The 27,949-nt window shown below is 39.5% G+C and overlaps 2 protein-coding genes across 4 annotated transcripts in view; one reads left to right on the forward strand and one right to left on the reverse strand.

Annotated features, from left to right (window-relative positions):
* Positions 1 to 151: 151 nt before the first annotated feature.
* On the reverse strand, positions 152 to 8,046 carry washc1 (WASH complex subunit 1). 2 transcript variants are annotated; one of them, XM_088416654.1, is made up of 11 exons: positions 7,768 to 8,046; positions 6,365 to 6,505; positions 6,141 to 6,252; positions 5,840 to 5,986; positions 5,010 to 5,143; positions 4,743 to 4,878; positions 3,134 to 3,323; positions 2,898 to 3,059; positions 2,213 to 2,371; positions 1,190 to 1,258; positions 152 to 1,108 (listed from the first exon to the last, which is right to left on the reverse strand). In XM_088416654.1, the coding sequence occupies exons 2-11, from the start codon at positions 6,502 to 6,504 to the stop codon at positions 966 to 968; spliced, it is 1,392 nt and encodes a 463-aa protein (XP_088272780.1). In that variant the 5' UTR covers position 6,505; positions 7,768 to 8,046; the 3' UTR covers positions 152 to 965. The 2 variants fall into 2 exon arrangements, with proteins under 2 accessions (XP_088272780.1, XP_088272779.1); XM_088416653.1 differs by lacking the exon at positions 7,768 to 8,046 and adding an exon at positions 7,209 to 7,757.
* Positions 7,862 to 27,949, forward strand: part of iqsec3b (IQ motif and Sec7 domain ArfGEF 3b) — a 49,501-nt gene continuing 29,413 nt past the window's right edge. For both annotated transcript variants that reach the window (XM_088416649.1, XM_088416650.1), the window contains exons 1-3: positions 7,862 to 8,589; positions 18,057 to 18,131; positions 27,191 to 27,311. In XM_088416649.1, the coding sequence (XP_088272775.1) occupies positions 7,898 to 8,589; positions 18,057 to 18,131; positions 27,191 to 27,311 (888 nt within the window). In that variant the 5' untranslated portion in view covers positions 7,862 to 7,897. The remainder of the gene's footprint in view (positions 8,590 to 18,056; positions 18,132 to 27,190; positions 27,312 to 27,949) is intronic.

Consider the following 27,949-nt stretch of genomic DNA (forward strand, 5'->3'; position numbering starts at 1 on the left):
GTGTCCCATGTAGCATGAATTTGCATGATCGTGATTGGTCCGAACACACATCCCCAGATAACTCCACTATCCCGTTTCTTTATTTTTACTTCCCTTCTCTAAAAGCTTCAACATGTTTTTCAATCGAGCTGTCCAGGTCACATTATTCGTAGGGAACCGTTTTTAAATGATTCATCTTGATCGCTTTTTTTTTTTTTTTTTTTTTTACCCCTGCATCACAAAAAACTTGTGTAGACTTTTTACATCCGCTGTGAATCTACAACATTGTTGGAACATTTCTAAATGCTGCGTGTCCAACTGAATTATTGAAGGAGCTACAATGCTGCACAGCTTTCATTTGCCACATGAAATATTTAAGGAGCATTGTTACATAATGCAAACATTGGTTGATTGGAGAGAAAAACACGTGCGAGTAAAATGCGTCGATGACTCCCGTGAGCATTTCTACTTATGGCGAAATACAAAAACGTGTACATGACTGACACTCTTTTTACAGTCAAATGTTATGTAATACTTCTAGTTTGGTCAATTCCATTTATTTATATTAGTGAAAGGGCTGCAACAATTAAAGAATGGCTTCCAAAAGGGAAACGAAACATATTGGTGAAACATATTTTTGCATATTGCTGACAAAAACAAGCACGTTTCATTCAAGTACAATTAAATATCCTTGCAATTCCTCGATTTTTGAATAGGTCGACTTGAGTAATCTATAAATCAATATTCACGTTTTTGTTCTTCAATGAAAGAATAAATTGTTCAATAAAATATAAGTTCTGTTTACAAAGAAATCTGTTCAATGTTATACTTTTAGTTATCTTATTTGTGCAAGGATGTCTACTTTTGAATATGATACCTACCCGATATTCCCCAGCGTTACTTCCCATGGAAATGTATCGGAAAGCTTTCAGCGAGATTTCCGAGCCTAACTCATCAGTGCATCAAATTTTTAGCGTCCGCTTTTCTCAGACCTCCCAGTCGTCGTCGTCCGTTGTCGTTTGCGGGGCGGGAAGTGGCGGGATGACGTCTGACATTCTCGCAAAGGCTCCGCCGGCGTTGGAGGGGGGTTCCGTTGAATCCCCCCCGACCGGACCCTTCCCAGAAATACCTGAGAAAAAAAAAAAAAAGGATACGTCATTTTTATCTCAAGCAAAATTCCCGCCAGGCTTGCGTTCGTTCTCGTATGTACCTTTCCTGCGCATGGCGAGTTTGTTGAAGAGATCGGACATGAGGTCGCCGCTGCTGGATGCTGCTACAACTGCTCACAGATGACAAATAATAATTTGTTACGTTGTGTGCCAATGATGAGAATTGTCGTCAAATACGTTTTTTATGAAATGGTAGCTGACACCCTTGACCAGTGCTTTTTTTTTTTTTTTTTTTAAATAACATTAAAACAATTGAGCACTGTAGTGAGGAACTGTGACCATTGGATGGCAGTGTTGCGCACGTTGGGGAAGACCATACATACAACACATCCATTACATGTAATTCTCAATCAATCTTTCACAAGATATCGCCCATGTTTACGCTAATGGTTACCGATAACGCTTGGCACTGAAAGTTACCAATGGACACGTTATTATAAGCATTTAACCTAGTTTTACTTTTAAATGGTATATTCTCAATGAAATACAGTATTACTGCGAAAACTACAAAATGGACTAGAGCAGAGGTGTCCAAACTACAGCTCGGGGGCCATTTACGGCCTGCCATCCATTTTTCAGTGGCCCGAGACATATGTTAAAGATGGTTTGAAATGGCCCGCAAGGCGCATGAAAAATAAAGGGAGGGCTACTACTAACAATAATAGTAAATTGTTTTATACACTGTAGAGCAGAAGTGTCCAAAAATTTTCATTTGTGGGCCACATACGGAAAAATGAAAGGATGCAAGGGCCACTTTAACATTTTGGTTCTAAATGTGGAGATGGGATTCGGTTGCTCTTCAGCTGGCCACCCCCAAATCTAAAAAAATTGCTTATCGTCTTTAAGAGAAAACTGCTGAGCAGTTTATCATATTACTGCAACTTGAAAATATCAACAATATAATCTTCCTTGACTGATTTCTGTATGCGGCCCCAAAAAGTCTGGACACTCCTGGACAACAGTGAGCGAGTGCCTCATCTGGTTGACTTGAGTTTGCTCTTGATTGGACGACGCTAAAAGTCGCTTTTGGTGTCGCCCTGAAATAAAACATGGTGCCTTCCAACCTTGTTCCTGCTCCTTCTGTTTCTTCTTCTCCATCTTGCGTTCCTTGACGTTGCGCAACTTGGCTTTGCCGATGCCGCCGGCGTTTCGGATGGACTCCAGGAGGCTGGCTCGGCCGTCTGAGGGCTGGACTACCTCACTGGGGGCGCCGGACACCGGGCCTATGGGGTCCATGTTTCACCAAGTTTATGATTGTATGTATATGCCTTTGCACGTTCTATAATCATCTATAATGTTCCTCTCCATTTTAGTAATATTCTTGCATGTGAACAAGGATGCACTCTGACGTAGGTTCAGCCTGCTGGCTTCTTTTTCGTTAGCTGCAAGAGGCATTTGCTGCTAACAGCCAACTGACATCCGCCTTCTTGCTCGTACCGTTACGGTAATTAGTGTAAGCAAGAATACGGCTGATATAAAAATGCACGTGTGCATCAAAACTCGGCTTATGTGGCTGACGGATCAATCTTCCTCAAATGGTATTGAATTAAAAAAAAAAATCTAATTTTAACTTAATTTATAGGACACATAATTTTGGCCGTTTAAAAAAAAAAATAGTGTTATGGTGTTAATCTATAATTTTGGAATTTTTGGTATTAATCTATAATTTTGGAGTCTTTTAAATAATGAAAACAAAACTTGTGGGTGTCCCCAAACTTTTGTTTGGTACTGCATAGTTTTCAGGCAGACCTGAACTAGGAACTCCGTCTCCGTCCGAGGTGGTTTCTGCAGGAGGCGGTGGCGGTGGAGGCGGCGGAGGAGGCGGTCCTGCAGTACTGGCAGGTGCCGGAGGAGGAGGAGGCGGTGGAGGAGGAGGAGGAGGAGGCGGAAGAGTGCTAGGGTGAAGATCACCTAACAACAAAACGGGTCAGTCAAGCAACACTTGAGCTGCTTTCACACTTCCTACTCCTGTTCGAACAATATACCTCCGCTGTCCTCCGAGAAGGACGGAAGCTCAGGAATGTTAAGCATGGGCCCCGACGGGGCAAAACCGGGCCCCAGGTCGGCGCTGTAGGACAAGTCATCAGCGATGCCCGGTAGGTCGGGCAGGTACGACGGCACGTCGATCTCTGGCACTTGACCCAAGTCTGGGACGTAGAAGTAGTTCTCCGCCGTCTGTTAAAACATGACAGACTTTTGAAATAGCATCGTGGACAAAATTACAGTAAGATTTTTGCTTTGAAGTGGCGCAATCAGAAAAGATTAGGGCTGGCCTCATCCAATATTTTTTAGAATCGATTAATCTACCAAATAGTCCATCCATTAACACAGTTCTCAAAAAGTGAGACGGGCCCCCAGTGTTATCGCAGTAAAATAAGGATTGTCGTATTTTTTATTTATTTTAATTTCAGGAACTTTGATGCACTTTTTTCAGTTTTAGACTAACCTGTAACATGTATAAACACTGTAAAAAATTGTGTTAACAGTTGTCGAAAGTTGACTTATATAGGTTTTTTTCTTTTGTTAATGTTAAAAAGGATCCACTTTAAGGTATGATTATCCAATCTTTATGGATAATAATCTTCAGTACAGTTTGTGCGGGGTGGGGGTCTTATTTCTGGGGGGATTTTGCAAAATATAATTGAGAAGCACATGGAAATTGCAAGTTAAAAAACCCTGACTCTATACTTTATAATAGAATTGGTCAATTGTCCGGGGTAAAATTGATGTTCTACAACAGATGGACAAAAATATAGGGACACACCAGTTTTTCAACAAGGTTTGTTAAAGGGATCACTAATTTCGCCATTTTCAGTGTTTGAGTGTTTTCTGAGTTTGGTCTTGTAATATTTGCAAGGTGAGCTGTGATTAGTTCTAACCTAAACCTTGAGCACATTATGTCAATTGACAGCAAGTGGATAAATGCGTTTTCAACTCATTCACTGCTATAGATGTCAAAGATCCAATTTTACTGGGCTGGAAGTGAATGAGTTAATTATTTTGTTTGTCACCAAATGTGGCGGTCATATACTGTATCTGAGAATAAATATGCATGACTTGCAGCAACAAAAATGACTTCATCTGACATTTTCTGGAATAACATTTAAGCTATTGGTGTTTTAACTGGGTTTGTAAAGAATGAGTTAAAAGTATTAACTGTACATGAAAACTAATTTACTGGTCAAATTATTATATTTTCTGCACTATACGATGCGCCTAAAGGTGCAATTTGATCAAATAAATCCAGAAACTGTTTTTAAATCAACAAAAGAATATATTTTAACTTTGAACTTACTTTGGCATATTTGATTGTTTTGTTGACATTCCCTTTAGCGCAGCTCCATCTAGTGGATGGATAACGCAACCCCGGCCACTACTGTCGCTTCAATTCTATGCGCCTTATACTGCGGTGCGCCCTATATATAAGCCCTATATATAAAACAGTTTTAAAATAGGCCATTCATTGACAGCATACCTTATAATCCGGTAAGTATAAACGTTTTACTGTTGGACTTTTAGTGTGTTTGTAAAAACACATTCTAGTTGTAAGCTAGTGTCCCAATACTTTTCCTTATAAAAAAGCTGTTAAGTTACCATTCTCTCGAGCTGCTCTCTTTTTGTGATGGACAGCGGAGCGTCGAAAGGTTTCTCCTCATTTTCTGTCTCGATGGCGGTGTGCGTCTTGGTCACAGCTCCCGCCAGGGGGTCGAGGAACACGTACTTTTTGTAGCTTTGATGCACAATGGTGGTGGTGGGGGGCATTAGTAAGTACAAATACTTTGTGACTGTCATAGATGTTTCAGCTATTTTTAATGTTCAAGTATCTACTCTTGACAACTGTACGTGTGTGTGTGGACTCACAGGTTCTCCGTGGTGTTGAAGAGCAACAGCGAGCTGACAGAGGAGATGTTGCGCGGCAGGCTGCCTAGCCCTTCCGCCTCATCTTCTACCTTCTTCTTGTTGCCTGCACACACGGGGTAGTAGACCAGCTTCTCCTGCCGGGGAGACAATACAACTGGGGGTGAGCTGAAGAGCAATAATAATGTATAAAAATGAGCAATAAAACAAACACACGCACACACAAATTGGGGTCCCAATTTCATAAACAACTTTTTTGTTCATTATAAGTCTGAGAGCTAACATTGGAGCAAACTTTGAAATCTAATGTACGGGGCCAATGTTTGTTTTCCTTGACTCTCTGAGTGGTATGTGTAGTTTGAATATTAATCAGCAATTTTGAAAGCTAACTTCAGAAGCTAACGTTGGAAGCTATGAAAAAAAGTGACAAGTTGGTAAAGAAGCAGCTAATGTTAGCCATTTGTTTTATTTATTTTTAATGAAAATAAAAGCCATGCTTTACTTCATAAAATGTCATTGCATAAAAGTTGAAGTAAAAAATTAATGACAAAAAAAATGCCTGCCAATATCTAAATCATTATCATAACATTTTTTACTCATTATAATAAATCCTGTAAGCTAACATTGGAGCTAACTATATTCTAATGTTTGAGGCCAGCGTTGGTGTTTGCATTTTCAGTGGTGTCTATCATCATCAACTTTTTCATTCATTATCATAAATCAACTTTAAAGCTAACTGTAACTGTAGCAGAAAAATAATAAATAATCCCACAAATTAAAATCATGCTCACATGATTGTTTGTGGTTCATCATTAAAGGAAAAAGCAGACTACCTGTAGAGTCTTTTCATCGAAGGGTCGAAGTTTGTTTTGTATTTTTTGTCGCGGGCGGTGTTGTGACGATGGGTCGGTGGCTCCTGCGAAGATTGAGAAGTAGTCCTGGAGTCGGTCTGGGGCCGGGTACTTGGCACTGGAGAAAACCTAGATACACAATATTTTACAGGTATTTATTTTCATTGTTTCCATGGCAACCGGCGACAAAGCTTGGAGATCTTTCTTCTCAAGCGCCACTATGCAGATGTCATTTCTGCCCGTCTCAAGAGAATGTTAGTTTTATTTTTATTTGTCACTTTACCTTGGTGGCTTTTTTACTGCCTTTGATCCTGCCAACGCGAGCCTGAACCAGTTGGATCCGATTGCTGACGCTCTGCAGGTGGCAGCGATTTTTTTCAACGCTCTCGGACACTCTAAAAACAAACATGAAACAAACAACAACAACAAAAACTCTCAATTCCTTTCAGAAAGTTACTTTCTGGAATCTGGATAGTGAGAATTTTAAGCAAAAGGTGTTGACCTTACCTCTTAAAAATGTCAGTAGAGATGGTCTCCAGGAAGTACAATGCATCTACAATCTGATAAATAGCCTCCTCTCTCCTCAGGTCTGGCTGGATGAGAGGTACTGAGTACACTTGACCCTCAAGGCAGAGATGCTTGGTCATTCTACATTACAAAGGTAAAACAAGCCCCCAATTATTTCTAGAAGCAGTAGGCTCAAAATAGTGTTCATCTTGGGGCCCCATTATCATTGTTTTTCGGGTTAAAATAAAAAATATATATTACGTAGCTCACAAATTGAATGACTCCTCTTACATACTGTCGTTATAAAAACAGTATTTTAATTTAAAGAAAAAACACTCCCTGCTCTAGAAGGTTGACTTAATGCATGAAAATTGTGGTGGCCACACAAAAGGACGTTTTCACTTAGGGGTGTACACACATTTGTAGCCAATAATAAGACATGAATTGGTGTGTGTAGATTGTAGAATTATTTCGAGGGGACAGTAAATTATTGACAACATACAATTTTTGCAAAGTGCCTGCAAGTCACCATTATCCCATTGGAATTCACGACAATCTTGCAGAGATTTGTACATTTAGTTCATCAGCTTGTTTGCATCCACACTCTGATTCTCACATGACTTGAGCAGCAACAACACATGATACAATGTCAGTGTGTCAACAATTTGGACTTTCAAAGGGTAATGCAAGCACTTGGATTTTTTTTAATGTACAGTACTCATTTATTCGAAACACCAATGACCATCGAAATGTGACGCACTTCACACTGATGAGTAAGAAACGCCGTTAGTTAGATCGTAAAAAAATTGAACATTGCACCCTTTTTAAAAAACATACTCCTTACCTGACCATTGACTTAATGCAATTGTCAACACTCCCCGGGCATCTGTCTTAAGATAAAAATTAAACGCTATGTGAAACGTAGGCTAACGGCGCCAGCAAAACAACGGTAGGTTTACTTCCGTGTCCATGTGTCACATGACTTTCTCATTGAGCATGTTGCGTTCATTGTACCTCGGTGAAGTTTTGGCAGCGAACTCTCGCTGCACTAAGGGAAAACGCGAGAGTTACATTCGAAAGACAATTAAAAATTGTACATTTTTCAAGAAAACTCTTCAATTACTATTTAGTGTATGCAATGGTCAAGTTACTTGAACGTGCACGTGTCACGTTACCATGTAACTGTTCTTTTTAACACTTATGCATAACTTCCAGTGATAAGACATGTTTTTGTTTTTTTTAACTCCAAATTTTTACTGTGAGACTATATGAGTGCTTTTCCGACATTTTTTGAACAAGCACTGTAGTCTATAACATTCGTGCACTGCTTTAATGTCGCACCGCCTGTAGGGTGCGTGTTCGCTCTGAAGTTTGATCGTGTCTGCATGTGCGTAATGGCGCACCTGTGCCTCCTTCTCCCCTCCTCCTCTTATCCCCCCCTCCCCTCCTCCCATCACAGCTGGATCTAGTTCCTCTCTTCAGCACTTCTCAGCGCATTGAGATAGAGAGACAGGAGGGAGGGAGCACAAGTGCATGCGAGCGCTGTCGCTGCATCCTTCAAAAAGAAGAAAATACAACAAGAAGCCCAGGGAGAGCTGGTCCCTATACGTCCTCCCTCTCCTCCGCGTCCGTTTTGCGTCTCTTCCCTGTCCGAGCCTCGCGAGGATGAGCTCCAGCCTGCTGGAAAATCCGGTGCAGGCGATCTTGTACCTGCGGGAGCTCACCACGATCGTGCAGAACCAGCAAAGTCTCATCCAGACGCAGCGCTCCCGCATCGAGGAGCTGGACCGGCGGGTGGATGAGCTCATCGGGGAGAACAGGCACCTGCGAGATGTCCGCGTGCAGCAGCATCCCTACCCCGCGTACCCCCACCACCTCCTCCACCATCACCATCAGCTTCATCCCGACGTGGGCTGCCTCCATCACCTCCACCTCGCTCAGGACCCCCAGACGAATAAGAGCTCCGGGACGAGCTCCGCGGCGAGCCCCGCACCGGAGCAAGCGGACGCACCGGCACAACAAGTCGACGGAGCCTCGGTGGTCCAGCCTCCTCCCGCGGAGCCTCTGGACCCGGGGGACATGCAGCTCGTTCCGGCCGAGCCCATCACAGATTCGCCGGTCGAGAGCGAGCCGGAGAACGGCGGGAGTTGCAGCGGCTGCCGCTCCTTGGTTCCGATGACCCCGACGACTCTGTGCCGGACACTGGCCCTCGCCAAGACATCAGAGTGAGTAAATGCGATGAAAAATTAAATACTATTGCGCCCGTTTGCTCCACATTCCAGCAAAATAATATTCTTTCCATTTATTTTATTTCCCACCGAGGTTGTTTTTATGATTCTTATCATTAGCCTCCACGCACAATGAGCGTTGCTCAGTCAAAAAAAAAATCTTTTAACATTTGTGTGTGCGCGTGTTTGTGAGAATGAGGGAGCGTGTGTGCGTGCGCGCGTGTGTGTGTTAGAGAGAGAGAGCGCGTGAGAGAGAGAGGTGGATTATTTAAAAGCGAAACTGGATCATTACGTAACAAACAGCTGTGGGCTTGCACATGTGTTTATGTGTGCGATGCATACATGGGTCATCTATGTGTTTGTGTAAGGCATGTGTGTAGTGCGCGTGTGCTTGTTTTGTGTGCCCTTTGTGCATCGTGTGTATGCAAATGTGTGGATAATTTGTGTGTGTGTGTGTGTATATATATATATATATATATATATATATATATATATATATATATATATATATATATATATATATATATATATATATATATATATATATATATACATATGCATTGTGTGTCTGTGTGAGTATGTGTGCGTATGAGTGTATGCATGCATTTGTGTGTGAGATGTGCCTGCATTTGTGTTATCATGTGTTTATCTGCGTGTGTAATATATGGCCTGTTCATGAATGCATGCACAATGCATAAGTGTGTTTAGGTGTGTGCGTGTGTTGCATGCACATGTGTAATGCATGCATGCGTGCGTTGGTAATAAAGGTTACTGTGATAAATGTGCAAGTGTGTGATACGTAGCTGTGTGTGTAATGCATGCAGTATGTGTGTACTCTGTGTGTGTGATGCATGCGTTTGTGTGTGGGTGTGTGAGTGAGGGTGTGAGTGTGTGTGGGACAAGCAAGGTGTTTGTGTGATGCATGCATTTGTGCAAATGCTATAAATACTGTATACGTGTATGCATGCATGATTGTGTGTAGTATATGTGTGACACCTGCTTTTACATCAGTGTGTGTGTGTGTGTGTGTGCGCGTGCGTGCGTGTGTGCGTGTGTGTGTGTGTGTGTGTGTGTGTGTGTGTGTGAGAGGGGAAGCCTGGCAAGTGATCCGATGCGGTGCGTCCACATTGCGTCTTCTGCTTTTAATGAATGTGCGGCTTGTTCACGTCTCATGGGGCAACTGACGGCCTCTGATGTTTTCCTGTTAGATGAGATGCACGTGCACCATGTGAACCCCCCCCCCCCCACCCCCCCTCTTCCTCTGACTTCATAGTATGCCGCTACATCGGCTCTTGAAAGAAATATACTTTTCTTTAGTGTTTATATAAAAAATGTCAAATAGTCGGCCTGCGGGCCATTCGCATATTTTAGAACCTTCCTGCATTTGGTACAAAAAAGATTTGCCACTATCAGAAATGCTAATAAAAAATGTGGTGTGCTAATACCTTGGGATGCCCGCAATCCCCATGGGAACAATGCTTCTGTCAACTGGTAAATTTACCCTGGAACATTGATTTAATGATTGGGGTTTGGGGTCAACTGTTAAAATTGATTTTGATTATTGAAGCGATGCAATGGTGAATCGCCATTTAGTCTATGAACAAATGAATGGATAATTTCTTTTAATAATCAAGGAAATGTTTAGAAACCTAAAATTTTGCAAATTCTTAGGATTTCAACCTGTCAACAGTAAATATCGTCAGATTTCTTCAGTCTTTGACGAAAGGAGCTTTATGCTAAATCAAAATGAGACATTGACAAACATCGGCTTTTATTTTGGAGGGAAAAAAAACTGATGATATTTTTTTGTCCACACTCTTGACATTTTAGGGAACAAAACATTAACCAAATGACATTTTTTAGCGCACTGTAAAATGGTAAATAGACTTGCAATTTTCAAACATTGGTACTTGCAGCCCTTAACAATGGCAATTCATTTACCAAATGATGATGCAGGATCTTCATAAAAACCAGAATTCGTTGGTTACGGGTCTGTTATATCGAGTTTCTACTGTACTATTACTATCACGAACAAATTGGTCACATTTGGAGCTTTTTTTCAAGATATGCCAAGAGGCAAAAAGTACATATCGTACAACTAAAACAGCCACAGCATGTCTCTACATAATGCCTTGGTGAATTACGACACACTCAGCGTTTCATTTGTGAACATTCCAACGATCCTCAAGGATACGCTGCTTTAAAGATTGTCAGCTTACTACAGATTGCTCTTGTTTTGGTTTTGAATGTGGAGGTCTGCTCAGTGCTTCAAGCGGAAGATTATGATGCTCGGCAACCTGAAATCGGTAAAGCATTTTCATTCTCCCAAAGCATCCGCTGAAAGCTGCGTTTTGTTTACGTTGAGTTCCTTACCCTGCAGATAGACTTTTCACTTTCCCTTTGTGTGTGTGTGTGTGTGTGTGTGTGTGTGTGTGTATATATATATATATATATATATATATATATATATATATATATATATATATATATATATATATATATATATATATATATATATATATATATATATATATATATATATATATATATATATATATATATATATATGGGAGTGAAGGGAGGTTAGATAGTGTTATAAATGGAAAATGAGCTACAAGAAAAAAACAACAGTGTGGTTGGATTGTAATCTGTAATTAGTCAGTTGATCCATAGCTCATGTAAGCTTGTGTATGCTCAAAATGTGTCTTGTCGACAGAAGGGAGTTGAAAGTGTTTGTTTTGAAATGTTCTCGACGTAAGACGACAGCATGGCTTTCAATCCCCAAACAGCATCGACAACATCACACATTTTTTTGTAGTAGGCTCCAGCCATTCACTTACTCAACTACATCTGTCAATTAAAAAAAAACAAAAAACAGGCACACAGGCACTCATGCTCAGGCAGTGCTTAAGAAATATTATGAGTATATTTGGCTTTACATAATCTCTAGTGGTACTTCTCTTTCAGTCGCCTACTGCTGTACAACAACAACAAAAACAATCTTGGAATACTCAAACAGTACGACTACTTTGTCTCCTACTCCAGAACAATTAAACGGCTTTCAACTGTTATTTTCCACTACTAGTGTCATCCATCACTCCTACCACAGCTTTTCTACTCATGGACAATAATTATAACTACTATTACAACTCCAACTAATCATCTACTCCGCTTCCTGCTATTGTTATTCTAATTGCAGTATTCTATGACCCTTCAGGTCGTTTTACTAGACTACGACAACTGGTACTCTTGTAGTTTCCTACTACTCATCTCCACTTATTGCTACTACCATAATCTTGCTCCTATTCATACTACTAATATTCTTATGCTGCTACTTTTTAGCTACTTTTATTTTTACTGGTACTGCTATTTATACTTCCCTACAATTATAGCACTTGTGTTTTTCACTTCTACTGGTCTACTCATCTTACTACTACACAGTACATTTCTAGAGTATATATTACTCTCAATCAACTATATTTGGTCCCAGTCTAAACAGAGTAAAATATACAATTGGATTTACTCTCTTTCATGTATAAATTTTACTTTTAAATTTAGCTCTGAGACCAAATCTAGTCTTTTTGATTAACATGTACTCTGTGAAGTTTACTGTGTACCACTACTACTCCTCCCAGTACTCATTTTTTGATATGAGATTATGCATCCTCCTGCTATGTACTTTTACTTCTCAAGTAGTACTAAAAGACAATCTACTACTACTACTACCACAAAGAAAATCTTAGAGAGTACATTTTACTCTTGAATGAAATGAAATTAATTTACAATGGGATTTACTCTTAATATTGTACCCTCTTATAAGTGTAAAATTGACTCTGTTTAGACTTTGACAAAATATAGTCCTTTGGAGTAAAATGTTCTCAATGCCCCCTTGTTTTGTCCTAATTTTAGGCAGGCTGCTTTTTTGTTTGTTAAATATCTCTAGCAAGCCAATTGTTTGAGCCATGCATACGTCAATCATATGACAAACTAATTAAATACTTACTTTGAGCTTCCTATCATACCTGAAATAGAACTACTTCCTGCTTCTGTTTCGAGGAATCTTGGGAAATGAAGTCAGACCATAGCGAGTTGAGCTATCTGGCAGCGTGTTGACGTATGTTGTGTCAATTGATTTTCACTTTTAGGAACAAGGTTTAAAAAAAAAAAAGAAGTCCTCGCATTCATCAATCGATAGCTACATTCAGAAGCAAAAGAAAGCAAGTACTGCGCTCACACACGTCATTGATGGGACATGCATTCAATGACCACTCACACAGTAGGACATCTCAAACATCAATAGAAATACTAATTCAATGTACCAAATAGCTATGGCTATTCTGTGAGCACATTGCAAGGTGTACATTTGATCATTTAAACCAAAATCAAAACTGCTGCATGCAAACTAAAGTTGCACAGGAGATGCAAATTTGACTACACTGGCACAACACTCAAGCAAAAAAAGGTTGGATCATGGTGAGTACAATGATAAGTTTAGCGCAGTCGCACTTTCATCCAAGATAGCATTGCAATTAAATTCGTTTTAAATGGTTCCTTGTGACACTTCATTACCGTATTTTTCGGACCATAAGCTGTACCGATATATAAGCTGCAGCAGCAAAAATTGAGCAAGAAAACAGTCACAGATAAGCCGCAGAAAAATGCTATATGGAAGTTTAAAAAAAAGTCTGTTTACAGAAACATTCTATCTTCATCAGGCTGAACATGCCTGCATGTTTAGCAGCTACATAGTTCTAGAAAATGGGTGGATGTTTGTAACATTACATTGACAGAAAACTGCAGAATTAAATAGCAGTTCAAACTACGAATTAATTATTGGGTGAACATATAAACACTTTACATGTAATACATATATATAATCATATATAAAATTACATGTCAATCTTTTATACAAGATCTTATTCAATTTGTACATGATGTATTTTTAATACTATATTTTTAAAGCTCTTTTTGAGGACAGCCGTTTATTCACATATTTTCAGTACTTTTTTATAGTTGTTCCATAAATTGATACCTTGAACACATTTGGATTACAGGCGGATCGTCTCCTGGTGGTTAGCAGAAAAAAACCCAAAAAAACAAAACAAACGTAGATAAGTTGCATCTGACTATAAGTCGCAGGATTTACTTCATGAGGAAAAAGTTGCGATTTATACGGAATATATTTCACTAGTTTGACCTACCCGAGTTACTATTTTGGAAAATCTGGTTATCCGACTCAACACAGCCAAAATATTAGAAATCTCTCTGTGATGTTCTTTAGATACGTGAAATGCAACCAACCTGTCTAATACATGTAGCGTACATGTTGACATAAATGCCTCTGTCAGTAAAAATTTGGTATTAGTATTTATTAGGATTGGATTATCTGGCTATGTGCATGTGAAGAAGAGTCAGGTTAGCCTCACACGCGCCTCGCACTCGTCTATCAATGCGTCCGCACGTCTAAATGACACGTGGGCTGGTGTGTAATCTTTTTTTGGCGTTGTGTTTTGTGTATTTGGCAGCATTGTTGCCAGTGTTGCCGGTGCACGTGTACGCACCCCGGGGTGTTTTGCAGGGGAAGCAAGAGGTTCAGAGAAAGGATTCTCTGCCTCTCTTTCCAGCTGAGCCTTCGCTATCTGGCCCACTTAGCCCGTGGAGCGAACGGTAATCAGCCATTCTCAGGAGGGGGAGCGAGGAATAGAAGATGCACGCTCAGTAACGCTCTTTGATGGAGGCCCCCTCGGAGGAGGTTTGCGGAAGGAGCTCGAGGCCGGCTGACCGGCTCAGGTGCAGAGAGACGACCGTGCAAGGAAGAGGAAGAAAAAGAAAGCCGAGGCGTTTTGGGCCAGCCGTCTACTCGCTTTATCTATCCTGAACAAACAATCCGACACCAGAGGACCGAGGGACATCCTGTGGTGTCTGGGAAGGTGCACAAAATGTACCGGCGTCATCCTGAGCCCGAGTTGCATGCGAGCCTCCTGGCAAGCGACTGATGACTGAACATATTGTGCTTGAAGTAGCGCTAAAAGAGCGAGGCAGTGTAAGCATGACGGCGACGCCGGCCGACAGCAGAAGGCGTGTACTCTTAAAATATTCACCTGCTCTATTTGTACGCCGCCGTGGATGCGGATGGCCATTAGGTGAAAGGCCTCCAATAGATTGAAGCGCGAGTGTCTTTCTGACAGCGAACATGACCACAAATAAAACAAAACAAAATAAAAAAAATGAGCGGAAACTGAGCTCTGTACTTTGATTCACTCACTAATGATCAACATCTGCTTTTCCAATTACGCTGACATCTCTGCGGTAGAGCCGTTAAGGGAGGCCGCTCACTTTCTCCCACGGGAAATCAAAGAAATGGGCAGCACGGAGAACTGATGGTTGGCATGTGGACTTCACGGTTCTGAAGTTGGCCATTTTGAATCTCAGTTCTGGTCTTCCTCTGTGGTGTTTACATGACTTGATTAAAGGGGAAATCCACTCAAAAATTGAATTACAATATGTTTTATGCAGACACATTTGTCTAAACAATCATTCTTACATCTATGCAATCTGAATTGTACAGTAAAATCCACTCAGTTTCAGGTTTTCATTTTGCACACTTGCTGTCAACTAAAAATGACATCAGTTACTAAGGACTCAGGTAACGACCAATCAGGACACAGCTTGCAAATGTCACATGGCCAAACTCAGAAAACAGCTGAGCTGTGATTGGTTATTAACTGATCACTGAGCAACTGTGATGCCATTTTCAATCGACAGTAAGAAAACGACCAGATTAATAAAAATGGGTGGATTTTATATCTAATTAAATCGCACTCTAGAAACACAACAATCAGGATGCTGTGGTTTAGACTAATGGCGGTGCATCAAACATATTATTGTAAAGAATATTTTTATATTTTTATAATACATTGTCAAAGCCAAGCGTTGCTAAGCGGAAAATGAATCTTCCCTATCGAGGCAACCGAAGAATTTGAGCAGCGTTAATTTTATAAGGCAAATTTATGCTTTTCAAGTCAAGCCGATCGACCTTTGTCACCCCGCCTGCCCCCTACTTTAAACACACATGCACACAAACACATTTTGTCGACTTCCTCAGCAGCATGAGGTGACACTTCCTATACGAGTACATTTAAGATCCTTCCCGCTATGTGTATCTGTCTCTTGATTAGACAAGTCATTTACGCTCTGTGAACGATACCCCGCGGGGCTTCGTAAACCTCTGAAAACAATTGTTTCATCTCAAAATTGATTTTTCGAAAGCTCCGTCTCTCTTTGTTGTGCTGCTCTAAGAAACATGCCAATTTAAACAAAAAAAAGGTTGGCTAAGTGCACTGTCGAGTTATCTTAATCAACCGAACTAATTAATGTCAGTCAGTCAGCCTGATTAACCCGTGTTGCCATTGATGAGATAAGTGGAATGCAGCTTGTTAAACTACGAACAAACCACATGAGGGATAACTGTACTTAAACTTGTGTTTATACACGTCAGGTTGGCAGGTTAACCAAAGACAAAAATATAATTAACATCATTGATTTGAAGGTCTTTCTCCTTGGCATTTTCATTAATTGGAGATGGATTTGGAGCTTGTGTTAATAATGGTGGACATGGTTGAGCTACAGGGTCGCTAATGTTTTTTTGCTACATATTGTGCAGCATAAAATCAATGGTTCTCAAATGGATGCACATGAAGGCACTTCAGTTGGTACGTGAGATTTTAACCGGATTACAGCACGTATCGGCAAACATATTCAACGCGAAGCCCTTTCAAATTGAGAGTAAATTAAATGTAACATGAAGCAACTTACTGCTTAAGTGTTGTCAGTTTAATCAATAAGAGAGATCGGACACAAAGAACACAATATGAGTCAAAGATCTTTTAAAAAGGAAGAGTTTTTGCGCATTTCAGACCAAATCTGCACCTTTGGCTTTTATTTCTTTTTTAAGCAGGGTGTGGTTTACCGCGCTAAAAGAATTCATCCATCTTTGTTAGGGGTAGCGTTGTTTACAACTTAAAAAAAAAGTTTTTTTTACAAAGGCGCACTGTCAATATCGAAGCAAATTTTAGACAGATGAACCATCAGAAAAACAGATCTGCTTTCTGGAGATGCTAAATAAAATACACCTACAGATTCCACAACAAATGTTGCTGCGAATTTTAATAACTCAGACACGGGCGGCGCTCCAAATTTTTTCTTTCCATCCAAAAATGCTGTCACTTCCTGCCTTACCAGCCAGGTCACAAACCAGTTGGACCACATTTCATTCCTTCCAATTCAATCACCATCAGGTCCAACCAATTGCCTGCCTTGCATAAAAGCTTTCGTTTTCCTGCCAGTTCCCAGCCAGGTCGTCTTGCTTCCCATGCCAAGGCTTCTCGCATCCACTCCTGCCTTGCCCGTCTTTGTTCCGACCTTGTCTGCCCCCTACTATGCTAACGCCAGTTTCCCCGGTGAGAAAACTTGCTCCGTCTGCCTGACCACGTTTCTGCTTGCCCCCGAACGGACAATCTGCCTCTGATTGGCTCAGTCGACCTATCGCCTGTCTCCCATGTTCCAGTGGCACGCGTGCCTCCTGATTAAGTTTTTTTTTCACATTTTTTCGAGTGGTTACATCGCTGAAAAAAAAAATAACAACGACTGAAAACCCCTCTCTAGTGTTTGGGTTAGGGTTAAGGTTAAGGGGTTAGGGTTAAATTGTCGTGAATATATGAGTGATAGTTTGCCTATATGTTCCCTACATATTACTGGTGACCGTTACAGGAGTAGATCCCACCTTTTCCAACCCCGAACTGGAAAAGAAAATAGATGGATGTGCGTAAGGATCTTTCTGGATGTCGAAGTCGTTGAGAACAAGAATCTTTTTATAGCCGCGGCTGTCATAGTGAGTCCTGCCGTTGACTCTGACTGCCTGTCACTGTGATTTTGCATCACATACAATATGCTGAGTGCAGGTCAGGAGACGCTTTTGTAGCGCAGTCAAACTAGAATACGCGTATTGCGGGAAATGTCCATTTCTGAAAAGCTATACCTTTACCGTACGCTTAATGCCGGGAGACGTGCAGCATCCCTAAGGTGAGGCAACGATCCTTCACAAGTATTTAGAAGGGTTGCCTCTAGCCCAGATAGCGTAGCTCAAATATGAATGAAAGTGTTGTAACTTGTATGGGAAGGGAAATAGCTGGAAGTGACCATCTGTCACGCTGGTTGGGGAACAAGGCTAAATCACGGCCGTGAGCGATGCATCGTGGGTATCAACATCTGGACGGCGGTATCAACGAGCCGTAAGCGGCCCGGAATTGACCCACATAGGGTATTTACGAAGGGATCAGTGCCAAATAATCCCGAGGAGTTTAATGAAAGTCTCTTTTTCCGGAATCTTTTGGCGTTAGCTGGTTGGCGGGATGCTAGCAAAACAGACAGACAAATAACGTTCTTGTGTCCTCTCTGTTTGCCAGAAACGAGACTGTGTTGCATCAGTTCTGCTGCCCCGCCCCCGAGCATCCTGAGGCTGACGCCGGCGGCACGTCCAGGTAAGATTGACGGCTTGTACGTCATATTGTTCACACGGTGGACACGTGCTTAGCATACTGGCCTCACAGTTATGAAGTTGGGGGTTCACCTCCGCTCTTTCACCTTCGTGTGGAGTGTTTGGATGTCAAGGTAGTTTGCTGGCAAAATTTGAATGTTGCCTCATTTTATCCCCAACTCTGCGGCATGCCAAGATATTGTAAATATTACTTATTCACGAAGAAGTATTGCCAAGAACGAAATGTTATCAGTTTGTTCTTTTGTTTTTTGGAATGTAACAATCAATTAAAAACAGAAAAAAGGCGAATAGAAGTAGATGTGATGTTTAACTCCCCTCTCATTGTAGTACTTGGTGACTTATAACTTGCTTAATTTGTCAGACAGCACAATGCATCAGTATAATAAATTAAAAAAGAGAAATTGACTCATTTAAGAAAGGGATCCCAGAACTGAAGATTAACTCTACAATGATAGATGTTCCCTTCTGTTGTAAGTACGGTTGTGACTAATGATTATTTTAATCATATATTTATCTGTTAATTATATTGTCTGTTATATTGTTCATGCTTGGTGATGAATAAATATCTGATAAAGATGGCGTTTGTACACTTTTTTTTTCAATTTCTGACATTTGTCTTGATTATGCTAAACATAGGTCAATATAACAAATATCATCGCTATCCATGAGAAAATTCAAAAGAATCACAGAATTTTTTTAGTTGGCTTACACACACAGAATAAATGTTTCAAACATTTTTGAATATTTGAACTTCTCCGAGGCATCTTGACCCAGAGAAATTATTGCTATGTCTGAGAAATGAACACAACTCTCTGGTTAAAATAAAATATTGAATTTGGATTTCATGTATTTCAGCCACGTTTGGATAACTAATCACGGCAGTTTGTTCTAAGGAGTCCTGCAATCATGTACGACTTTTATTCGGTTGCGGGCTGGAGGTTCACGTTTTTGTGTTAGTCGATTTATGCATTTATATCAGTAGTTGTGAAATGGCATTAGTGATGAGGAATTCCGGGTTATTTTAAGACAGACGATGCGAGATTCCCAAGAAGCTCTTGGTTTGAATAAACCCAAAACACACTAGCTAATGATGCCATTGTCTATAAATAACATATTTTCACACATTTCAACCACATTATCAGGTGGACTTTTGTGGAAATCTCCAAATCAAAAAAACCTAACCATCCTCTCCGTTTTAATTTTACGAGTCCCTGCCGGCCTGCCGCGAGGTCTGACATTTATTTGCGTTGCGGACAATGTTGCGCAATACCACGCTGACTTATTTGACTCACTTGTGCATTACTCAGATAAGCGCAGGAGCTACAGTAGCCTGAAGGTAAAAGGCTTGGACAGGAAGACTAATAAATGAAGCTCCTCCACTGTCGTCCTTGGTTTATACTCCGTCCTTCGTCTCCTTTTGTCGGAATCATTGCGAAAATGTTTTTTACCCTCATTGTTTACTTTGTTATCAACATCTTCTGAGTCAATTTAGGGTTTATTGTATTCAGTCATTCTATCAATGGAATGATCTTCTCGCCTATTGTCTCCCTGTTTGCGACGTCGGTGTTGTTCATGGGCATTATATGAACATTTTGGTCCGGGTGAAGTTGACGGCACACATTATGGTGTGGGTTTGTGTGTGTGTGTGTGTGTGTGTGCACTTGTGGTCACAGAGAGACACATTAAAGTCTTTGTAACAAATAGCCGTCAGGGCCTTGAGGTTATTGAGCAAGCGGGCTTTAGTCAGAGCAATGAGCGCCAATACCGTCGATACTCTATCGCCCCTAGCAACCCGCCAATGACGCAATGGCCGCCACTGCCATAGTAACGAGGGGACAAGAAAACGAGCCATGTTGACATCTCCTTGGCACGTGGGCAGTTGTGGGGTTTGTAGTGGAGCGATGAGTTAATGTGCGTGTGGGCGTGTGTGTTTGGTCTTATTTCTCATTATGTTCAGATAGCAAATTGGATTTGCTGGCAATATATCAAAATTATGATGAGGAAATGGAATGGAGTCTTGTTTTGTCGCTCTCCTACACTCTTATCAGGACTCGACACTTTGGACCGATTCAACCGTAAATGCCGTCAACTTTAGCGAGCGCGCTAGTGAAAATTTCCGTGTGCATGTTTCATTTAGTACTTTACAGATCTTTAATCTGTGATCCGTACATAATTGGATGCGACAGTAATCATATATTTTTTTAATATGATTTACAGAAAGACTCAACTACCTAAGAAGGGTCAACTTCAAAACAAAAACACCAAATAATACAAGGACGTCCATGCAATTCCCTTAGCAGGCTTTTATTGTGAAGTTTGCAATTGCTGTGGTATTGGGAGAACTGCTGCACTGACTCATTTTCTTGAATCTTTTTTTTTTTTTATTGCATCATTTCGCTTAGCTACCAACATCAACACACAGTCGAGGGGAAAAAAATCATATTCATTCGCTCATTAAAAAAAAGTTAATAAATGGCTAAGAAATTATGCTGTAATTTTATTATAGGGTATAAGTGTTCACACTAGACACTAACATGGTGCATGCGGTGCATTCAAATGCATTCTTGCATTTCCCTGCCCCTCCTCACACCACGCACACACACTGAAATATTCAATGTTAAAAATAACACAACATGGTTCAAAAAGAGATCAACGCTTCTTTTGGGGTTTTTTAATAACCCAAAATATTGTGTTTAATGAATGACTGTTAGGTTTGTGCGCGTGCATGTATATTTTCCAAATCTTATACCATTTGTCATTTAATCTTTTGTGTTATGTCAGGAGGAGAAATTTAGCATACCATATTTTCTGCTCTAAAAGGCGCACCTTCAATGAATATCCTATTTTAAGTTTTTTTTTTTTTTCAAATATAAGGCACACCACATTATAAGGCGCACAGAATAGAAGCTACAGTAATGGCAGGGGTTGCAATAAGCATCCACTAGATGGAGCCGCGCTAAAGGGAATTTCAACAAAATCAGAGACATCAGTCAAACTTTATTCATAGACAATCAGAAATGAAGAATAAAGATCATTTGTGGAAAGTATTATCTGAAGAATTCGGAAAAAAAATACCTCTTGATTACATTAAATGACTTTTTAGATCGATGCCAAGACCAATCAAGAGTTTAAAAGAATATAATGGTGATTCAATGAAATATTAAACTTCAAATATATTGTTTTGTTGATTTAAAAACAGTGTCTGGATTTATTTATTTAAAAAATTGCGCTTTGTTTGACAAAAACTGGCGGTTTTTGCCCCTTGTCCCCACATACTTCAATATCTATAATCTATAGTACTTCAGTATTAGAGGATATATTGCATATCAAAATTTCAAATAGGGTACTTTAAAATCTTTAATGGTTAAAATATACATTTATAACTGAAACACAGAGGTGAAAAGTGAAGAATTTACATGGTGATGAAGTTTTTTTTATTGTTTTCATCCCCCAAAATGAAAAGTCGCGGTTTATGCGCTGTATAAGGCGCATCTTACCATTATAAGTCGCACTGTCAACTTTGGAGAAAATTCAAATCTTTTGGGTGTGCCTTATAGTGCGGAAAATATGGTAATTTTTCTAGGAAGTACCATCCACAATAGTTTTGTTCTCATGACAAACATTCATGATTTGGAAGCCTTTTTAAAAAATTTTTTTTATTATTATCTGGTATTCTGCTCCTTCCTCTGTTGAGATGCCTTCATTGGTACATTCACATATTGACTGTAGCGGCGAAAATATGTCCAGTCAGCCGTGATGATGCAAAGCAGAAATTTAATGTCAACGTGGCGTCACGTGACACTGGCCTGCACGGTTAAACCATAACGTGACTGGAGCGCTCGAGCGCAAATAATCACCCTTCCTCCCCGTCTTCTAAGGTCATGAGCGCAAAGCTTTGCACAGTACTTACTGTATGTGCATTGCAGGACTATAAATTGAATATACGGTATTTCTCTTGGGAAATTAATACAGTTTGACCTATGCTGTAATTGTTGATAGATTTCTATTACTAAAATAGTAGCAACGTTGTTATTATATGTATGTATGTTCAATAAATTAACCACATCTCATCAAGATCAATAAAACAAGTGAGATGTGTTATGTAAAAAAGGTCATTTTACCGTAAGAATAATGAAATCATATTTGGATTATTTTTAAATTAATTAACCAAATATTTCATTAAGATAAATGAAATATTAAAATTGTGCAGAAACACAGGTGTATTTTACCAATATTTTATTTGATAATATACAATAAATCAATTTGTATTTATTATGACGTAAAAAGAGGGGAAATGTGTACGTAAGAATATATTTTTTTAAATAATACATTTGATCATTTTATAGTTATTTGTCATTTGTTTTAAAAGAAATTAAAACATTGCATAAAAGCATAGTGCACATTTAATCATTTTCAGCAGAAAAGAAGTTTATGTTTTGTAATATTTTAAATGACTAAATTGTTTTTCACCTTTAAATACCTTTAAAAAGACATTTTTTAACTTGCTCCACTGAAAATGAAAATGAAATCATCTGCGCTCAGTTGGGTAAGAACCAATCACGGCTCACCTCTTGGTCATGTGACATTCACAATATGAGCGGTGAGTTGTCATAATGTAACATATGCAATGTCATTTTTGGTCTACAAAATTGGCAAAATGAGATTTAAAAGTATTGAAAATTAAATAAACGATCAAATCAATTTGAAGCAAAATGCCTTTTAACTGCTTAATTAATCAAAAATGGGCTGTCTTCTTGATGTAACTTTTTTATCTCAATATTTTTTCATTTTATCATTTGCGCAAGCACATTTTAACTAGGTGCATGAATGACATGATAAATGAATAATTAATGCATTTTATTTCATATTTGAAATACGAATAATGAATCTTACAATTAGGAATGACCTCTAATAAAATATGTATTTAAGAAAATCATGTGTGATTGTGTTTGTTTTTACTCATATTTTTTGACGGATGAACACTTGTGCCTGATGTCACCATGTGCAGCCTGTCTCACATAATATTACGGAAGCTTTTTGCAGTACAGATGCATAAATTCCTCAACTCTCGCATTTTAAAGCCTTTAATGTATTCTAATGTACTCTAATGCATTCTGATTGGGCGCTGATTTCTCCTCTTCTTGTTTCCGCCACGTTTCCATTTTATTTGCGGGCGAACCCGTCTCGCTTCAGTTCATCGGAAAGACACAATGCTTCTCTTGTGGCCTTCTTTCTGAGCGGGATATTGGCTCGATAACAACAATAACAATTCGACAATAAGAGGAATTCCGAGTGTGCGCTGAGAATAGGATCCTGATGTTCAGTCTTCGGTGTGTAAAAATGATCAAATATTACACGTGCGAATACGCTCTGTCCTCAAAACACTTTTTAATTCATTTCGAGAGGCGGGCAATCACAATAAAATATTTGTCAAATGATGATCAACGCTCACAGGGGACATGTTATGGAAAATTGTCTTTTTAATAGCTTGTATAAAAATAGTTGGATCTCTGGAGTGCCTGCCCACCCATCAAGTGTGAAATTACATAACAAAATCTTTTGTGAACTGTGTAATTCTCTAAATGTGCCTGTGAGAGACCCTTTCTAGATTTTGTTCAACTGTGATGAAGAGCTAATTCACTATTAAAAAAAAAAAAAAATCCTCAAAGTGTCCCTGCCCATAACTTGCTGGGTAGGCCGGGTGAAGATTCTCCATTTCCAAGTGATGGACACAGAACTGCTATCATAACAAAGCTAAAAGCTTATGTTGTTGGATCCACATAATTTTCAAGTGATGGCCATGGAAACGCTCTCTAGACAAAGCTAAAAGCGAAGAAGAACTGCAGTGTTATTGGATGCACAAATTTGCGCTAGCTAGCAGCGTTGAACACACCTCAAATAGCGAAAAACAGAACAAAACAAAAAAAAAACAGTCGTTGAGACTCGTTTGTTCCAAAATGTTTCTAAAATGTCTTACCTGTTACTTTGTGGCATGGTGGCTGAGGTGGTGGAAGGTTGTGGAACCAAATGAAGACGACAAGGAACTAACAGCAACGTCAACAATGACATTTCGACAATGACCCGACACGAACTGACAGGAAACAGTAAATAAATACACTCAGAACTAAAGAGACAAACAAGGAACACCTGGGCATGACACAATAGGAGCAGGAATCTGATTGGCAGGCACAAGGGAAGCAAGTTAATGAGGACAGGTGGACACAATCGCACAAGGGGAACAGAAACATGAACTAAGAATATGAACAAAGTAATAAAAAACAACCTAGAAGGTGAAAAGACAAATCAAAACCCAACAAAAACCCAGAACCAGTGAGAACAGAAAACCGCAAAATTAACCAATTTAAAATAAAAATCAGTCCTTAAGACCTTTGTTTGCTAGCTTCAGCTGGTATTGCCATTCAGCAGAGCAAAATGTGGCCAAAATTTGATGACTCCCTCTAAAAAAAAACAAACAAAACAAAACAAAACAAAAAAAAAACTTCCCTGATACCTATTTGAATTCCAAATATTTTTTTCCAGATTTTTCCACCTTAAAATTTTTACATTTCCATTACAAGTTGACTGACGTCAACTGACGTCGATGGCACTCCTTGAGTAGGTTTCCCGTTGACGTCATATTACGTCAACGGCGTTCAAGGTGTTAATACTTCCCAAGGTCATCAAGCAAGTGAGGCAAGTTGGAGTGGCCCTAAACCAATACAGGCTCAATATTTTCATGAGAAACTGAAATTATTATGTCACACTTTAGTGTCTTTATACACCATTGTACTATTTAAGTTTTGAAGAAAATTGTTTGCTTTGCATGTTGCTTTTGCTGTCTCTGCTAATCCTGAGAAACTCAATTATATATTGTGAGTTTTGACATACAACAAGTGATCAGAAGGACCATTTTGAGATGCCTCAGAAAAAGCTTAAAAAAATGTGGAGAAATGTATTAAAATTCAAGATCCTTGGTATATTTCATCAAAACCATGCAACAGACCTTATTAAACCAAGACATGTTTCACTTCTAAATTGGAGTGGCAAAAAAAAAATCCATAACGTTTCCTTGAACATATCAACAATTCAATTTTGGGGCTTTTTCACCGGCCTCATTTTCCCCTTTGGCATATTTTCAGTAGTGATGTCGTGCAAAAGAGCAATATTTGTCTGTGGGATTAAATAAAAGGCAGGACAGGGAATTATTCAAGGCAGCCGCAATAAACCATGTTAACGCTGCGTTAAAATAGACTATAATGATTTAATTTTCCCTATACCCTCTGTCCTCGGCTCTATTACAGATGATTGTTTGTGAAATATCTGCAGAGGCTGATTAAGTTATCTTGCTACTTTTCATGCAAGTCGTGTTTGACTTTGAGGAGATTGCCTCTGCGTCTCACAAACGAATGCAGACGTTCCCGTTGTATTGTCTTAATTCGTGCTAAGAACACAGAGAGTTATTACGCCACAGTGTTCGGGACATTCTTTTCAATGTGGATTTTTGTTTGATATTTCATACACAAATGGGTTCTTCATCTTTTTTCAGTGATCATACGCCCCCTTGTGAAGTATTTTTTTCTGCCAAGTTTGCCCTAAGCCAGCATATAGAATTTGTGGATCAAAATAGCCCCAAAATACCATTTGTAGCGGTATTTCTAGGCATATTTGATTCAGTTTTGTTTTTGGCTAAACTGCAGGAAAATAGTGCGACTAATGGAAATCCACAAACCATCTGAAATATTACAAAATAAAGGCTTTTTGAGAAGGATTCACTCCAGCACAATTTGGCAAGAAGTAGCTTCATGTTCAAATTAATTTGCACTTGATTTGAAAAGAAAAATGCACTGTTTCTGTCACCGCGTTTACAACGTATTATATTAGGTAGATCATACGCCCCCTTGTGAAGTATTTTTTTCTGCCAAGTTTGCCCTAAGCCAGCATATAGAATTTGTGTATGAAAATACCCAAAATACCATTTGTGGTGGTATTTCGAGGCATATTTGATTCAGTTTTGTTTTTGGCTAAACTGCAGGAAAATAGTGCGACTAATAGAAATCCACAACCATCTGAAATATTACAAAATAAAGGCTTTTTGAGAAGGATTCACTCCAGCACAATTTGGCAAGAAGTAGCTTCATGTTCAAAGTAATTTGCACTTGATTTGAAAAGAAAAATGCCCTGTTTCTGTCACTGCGTTTACAAAGTGTTATATTAGATTTCAGCAGTGGCTGATTAAAAATGACATTTTTGAGATATTTAATCATTTACAGCTTTCTAATGAATTTTGAAACTACATTTTTAGGGTTATCTCAAAGTGTATTTCATTCAGAAAATCCAGAAGATAGATCATGTAATGCTACCTGTTTTATTACATCATTTACATCACTGATGACAATGCACATCGGAATAAAATTTCAAATGTGACATTTTGCATCGGAGATACTGTAACACAACTTAGCATTAAATTGCTTCATGTTCCAATTAATTTGCTCTTAATCTGAAAAATAAGCTTCCCTGTTCACGTCATGGCAAAAAAAAAAAAAGAAGTTATAAGTAGGACAACAGACATGCAAACCCCCACACAGGAAAGTCAGAGCAAAGATTCAAACCCTGAACTTTAGCTTGCGAGGCAGGCCTTGTTAACCACTCCCCTTCCCCTTCTGCTCCCCTTCAGGCGGACTGATGACCTACACGAAAGATCTCATTAGGTAACCAATCCAGATGGGATCGTTATCATTTGACTCCGGCCAAAATATAGATAGGAACGATAATGATACATAATAAGACTTCACATAATTAAACAAAATTAAATGATTATACAATCACAATAAAGGCTTGGGAGAACATTTTAATGAATTCCTGCTGCAAACCGTGATGCAATTGTGTCCTGCTATGGCCCCCGGCAACTGCAATCATTTCCCACCTGCTGCTCCTCACACACACACGCACACACACACACTTGCGCACACACTCCACAGATGTGTTTGAAGGTCATGGAAGGTGGCGACCGCTGATGGCTATCCGCTCTTATTCCCGCGACAGCGGCCGGTTGCTGAGCCTGGAGGACGGCTCGTCCTCGGTGGGACGGGACGCGGAGGGCACCGCCGCCAAGAGGGAGGGGCCCAGCGAGTACGAGATCTCCCTGGAGAACAAAAACAAACAGGTATGTCCTTCCCGGGCTATGTGGGGCCGCTAGGGACATGTTGTGATTCAGGGTTACCTCTCATACCCAAATGAAAAGCTCTCACATATACGTAGCTGAAATCCTCTTACACATGGTACTGAAATGCTCTATTTCAGTGGTTCTCAGACTTTTTTCAGTGTTGAAATATTTTTTTCAGCCAGGTACCCCCTAACCAACTTTTTTGTGGGGTAAAACAAAAAACAAGACTTAGAGGGTTGTGCTTTTATTAAACATTTACTAAACATCTTTTGCGTAGTGGTCTTTCTTTGGAAAAACAATTTGGAAAAAAAGAAGAAATAATTATGATATTACGAAGACTTTAATGCCAGCTATTTTCTTCCACACCCAAAAACCTGCCAGCCAATTTCGAGCTTTCTGACTGATCTTAGTCCATTCTCATAAAAAAAAGTAGTCAATAGACATTGATGGTGCTTCTTGGTAGGGTTTCTGGACATGTCCTTTTATGGCAATGGTGCTCCAATCGAGATATTTGCACATAAATATGGTCATCGAGATGAAGTGTCCTTTGAAACAATAGTAAAGATTGATTTACTCCATCCATTCTCAATTAAAAAAAAAATGCAGTTGAAGTCAATTGACGTCATTGCCACTTCTTG

Source organism: Hippichthys cyanospilos, chromosome 6, assembly GCF_059441005.1.
Source record: "Hippichthys cyanospilos isolate Australia breed blue-spotted pipefish chromosome 6, RoL_Hcya_1.0, whole genome shotgun sequence".
Classification (NCBI taxonomy): Eukaryota; Metazoa; Chordata; class Actinopteri; order Syngnathiformes; family Syngnathidae; genus Hippichthys; species Hippichthys cyanospilos.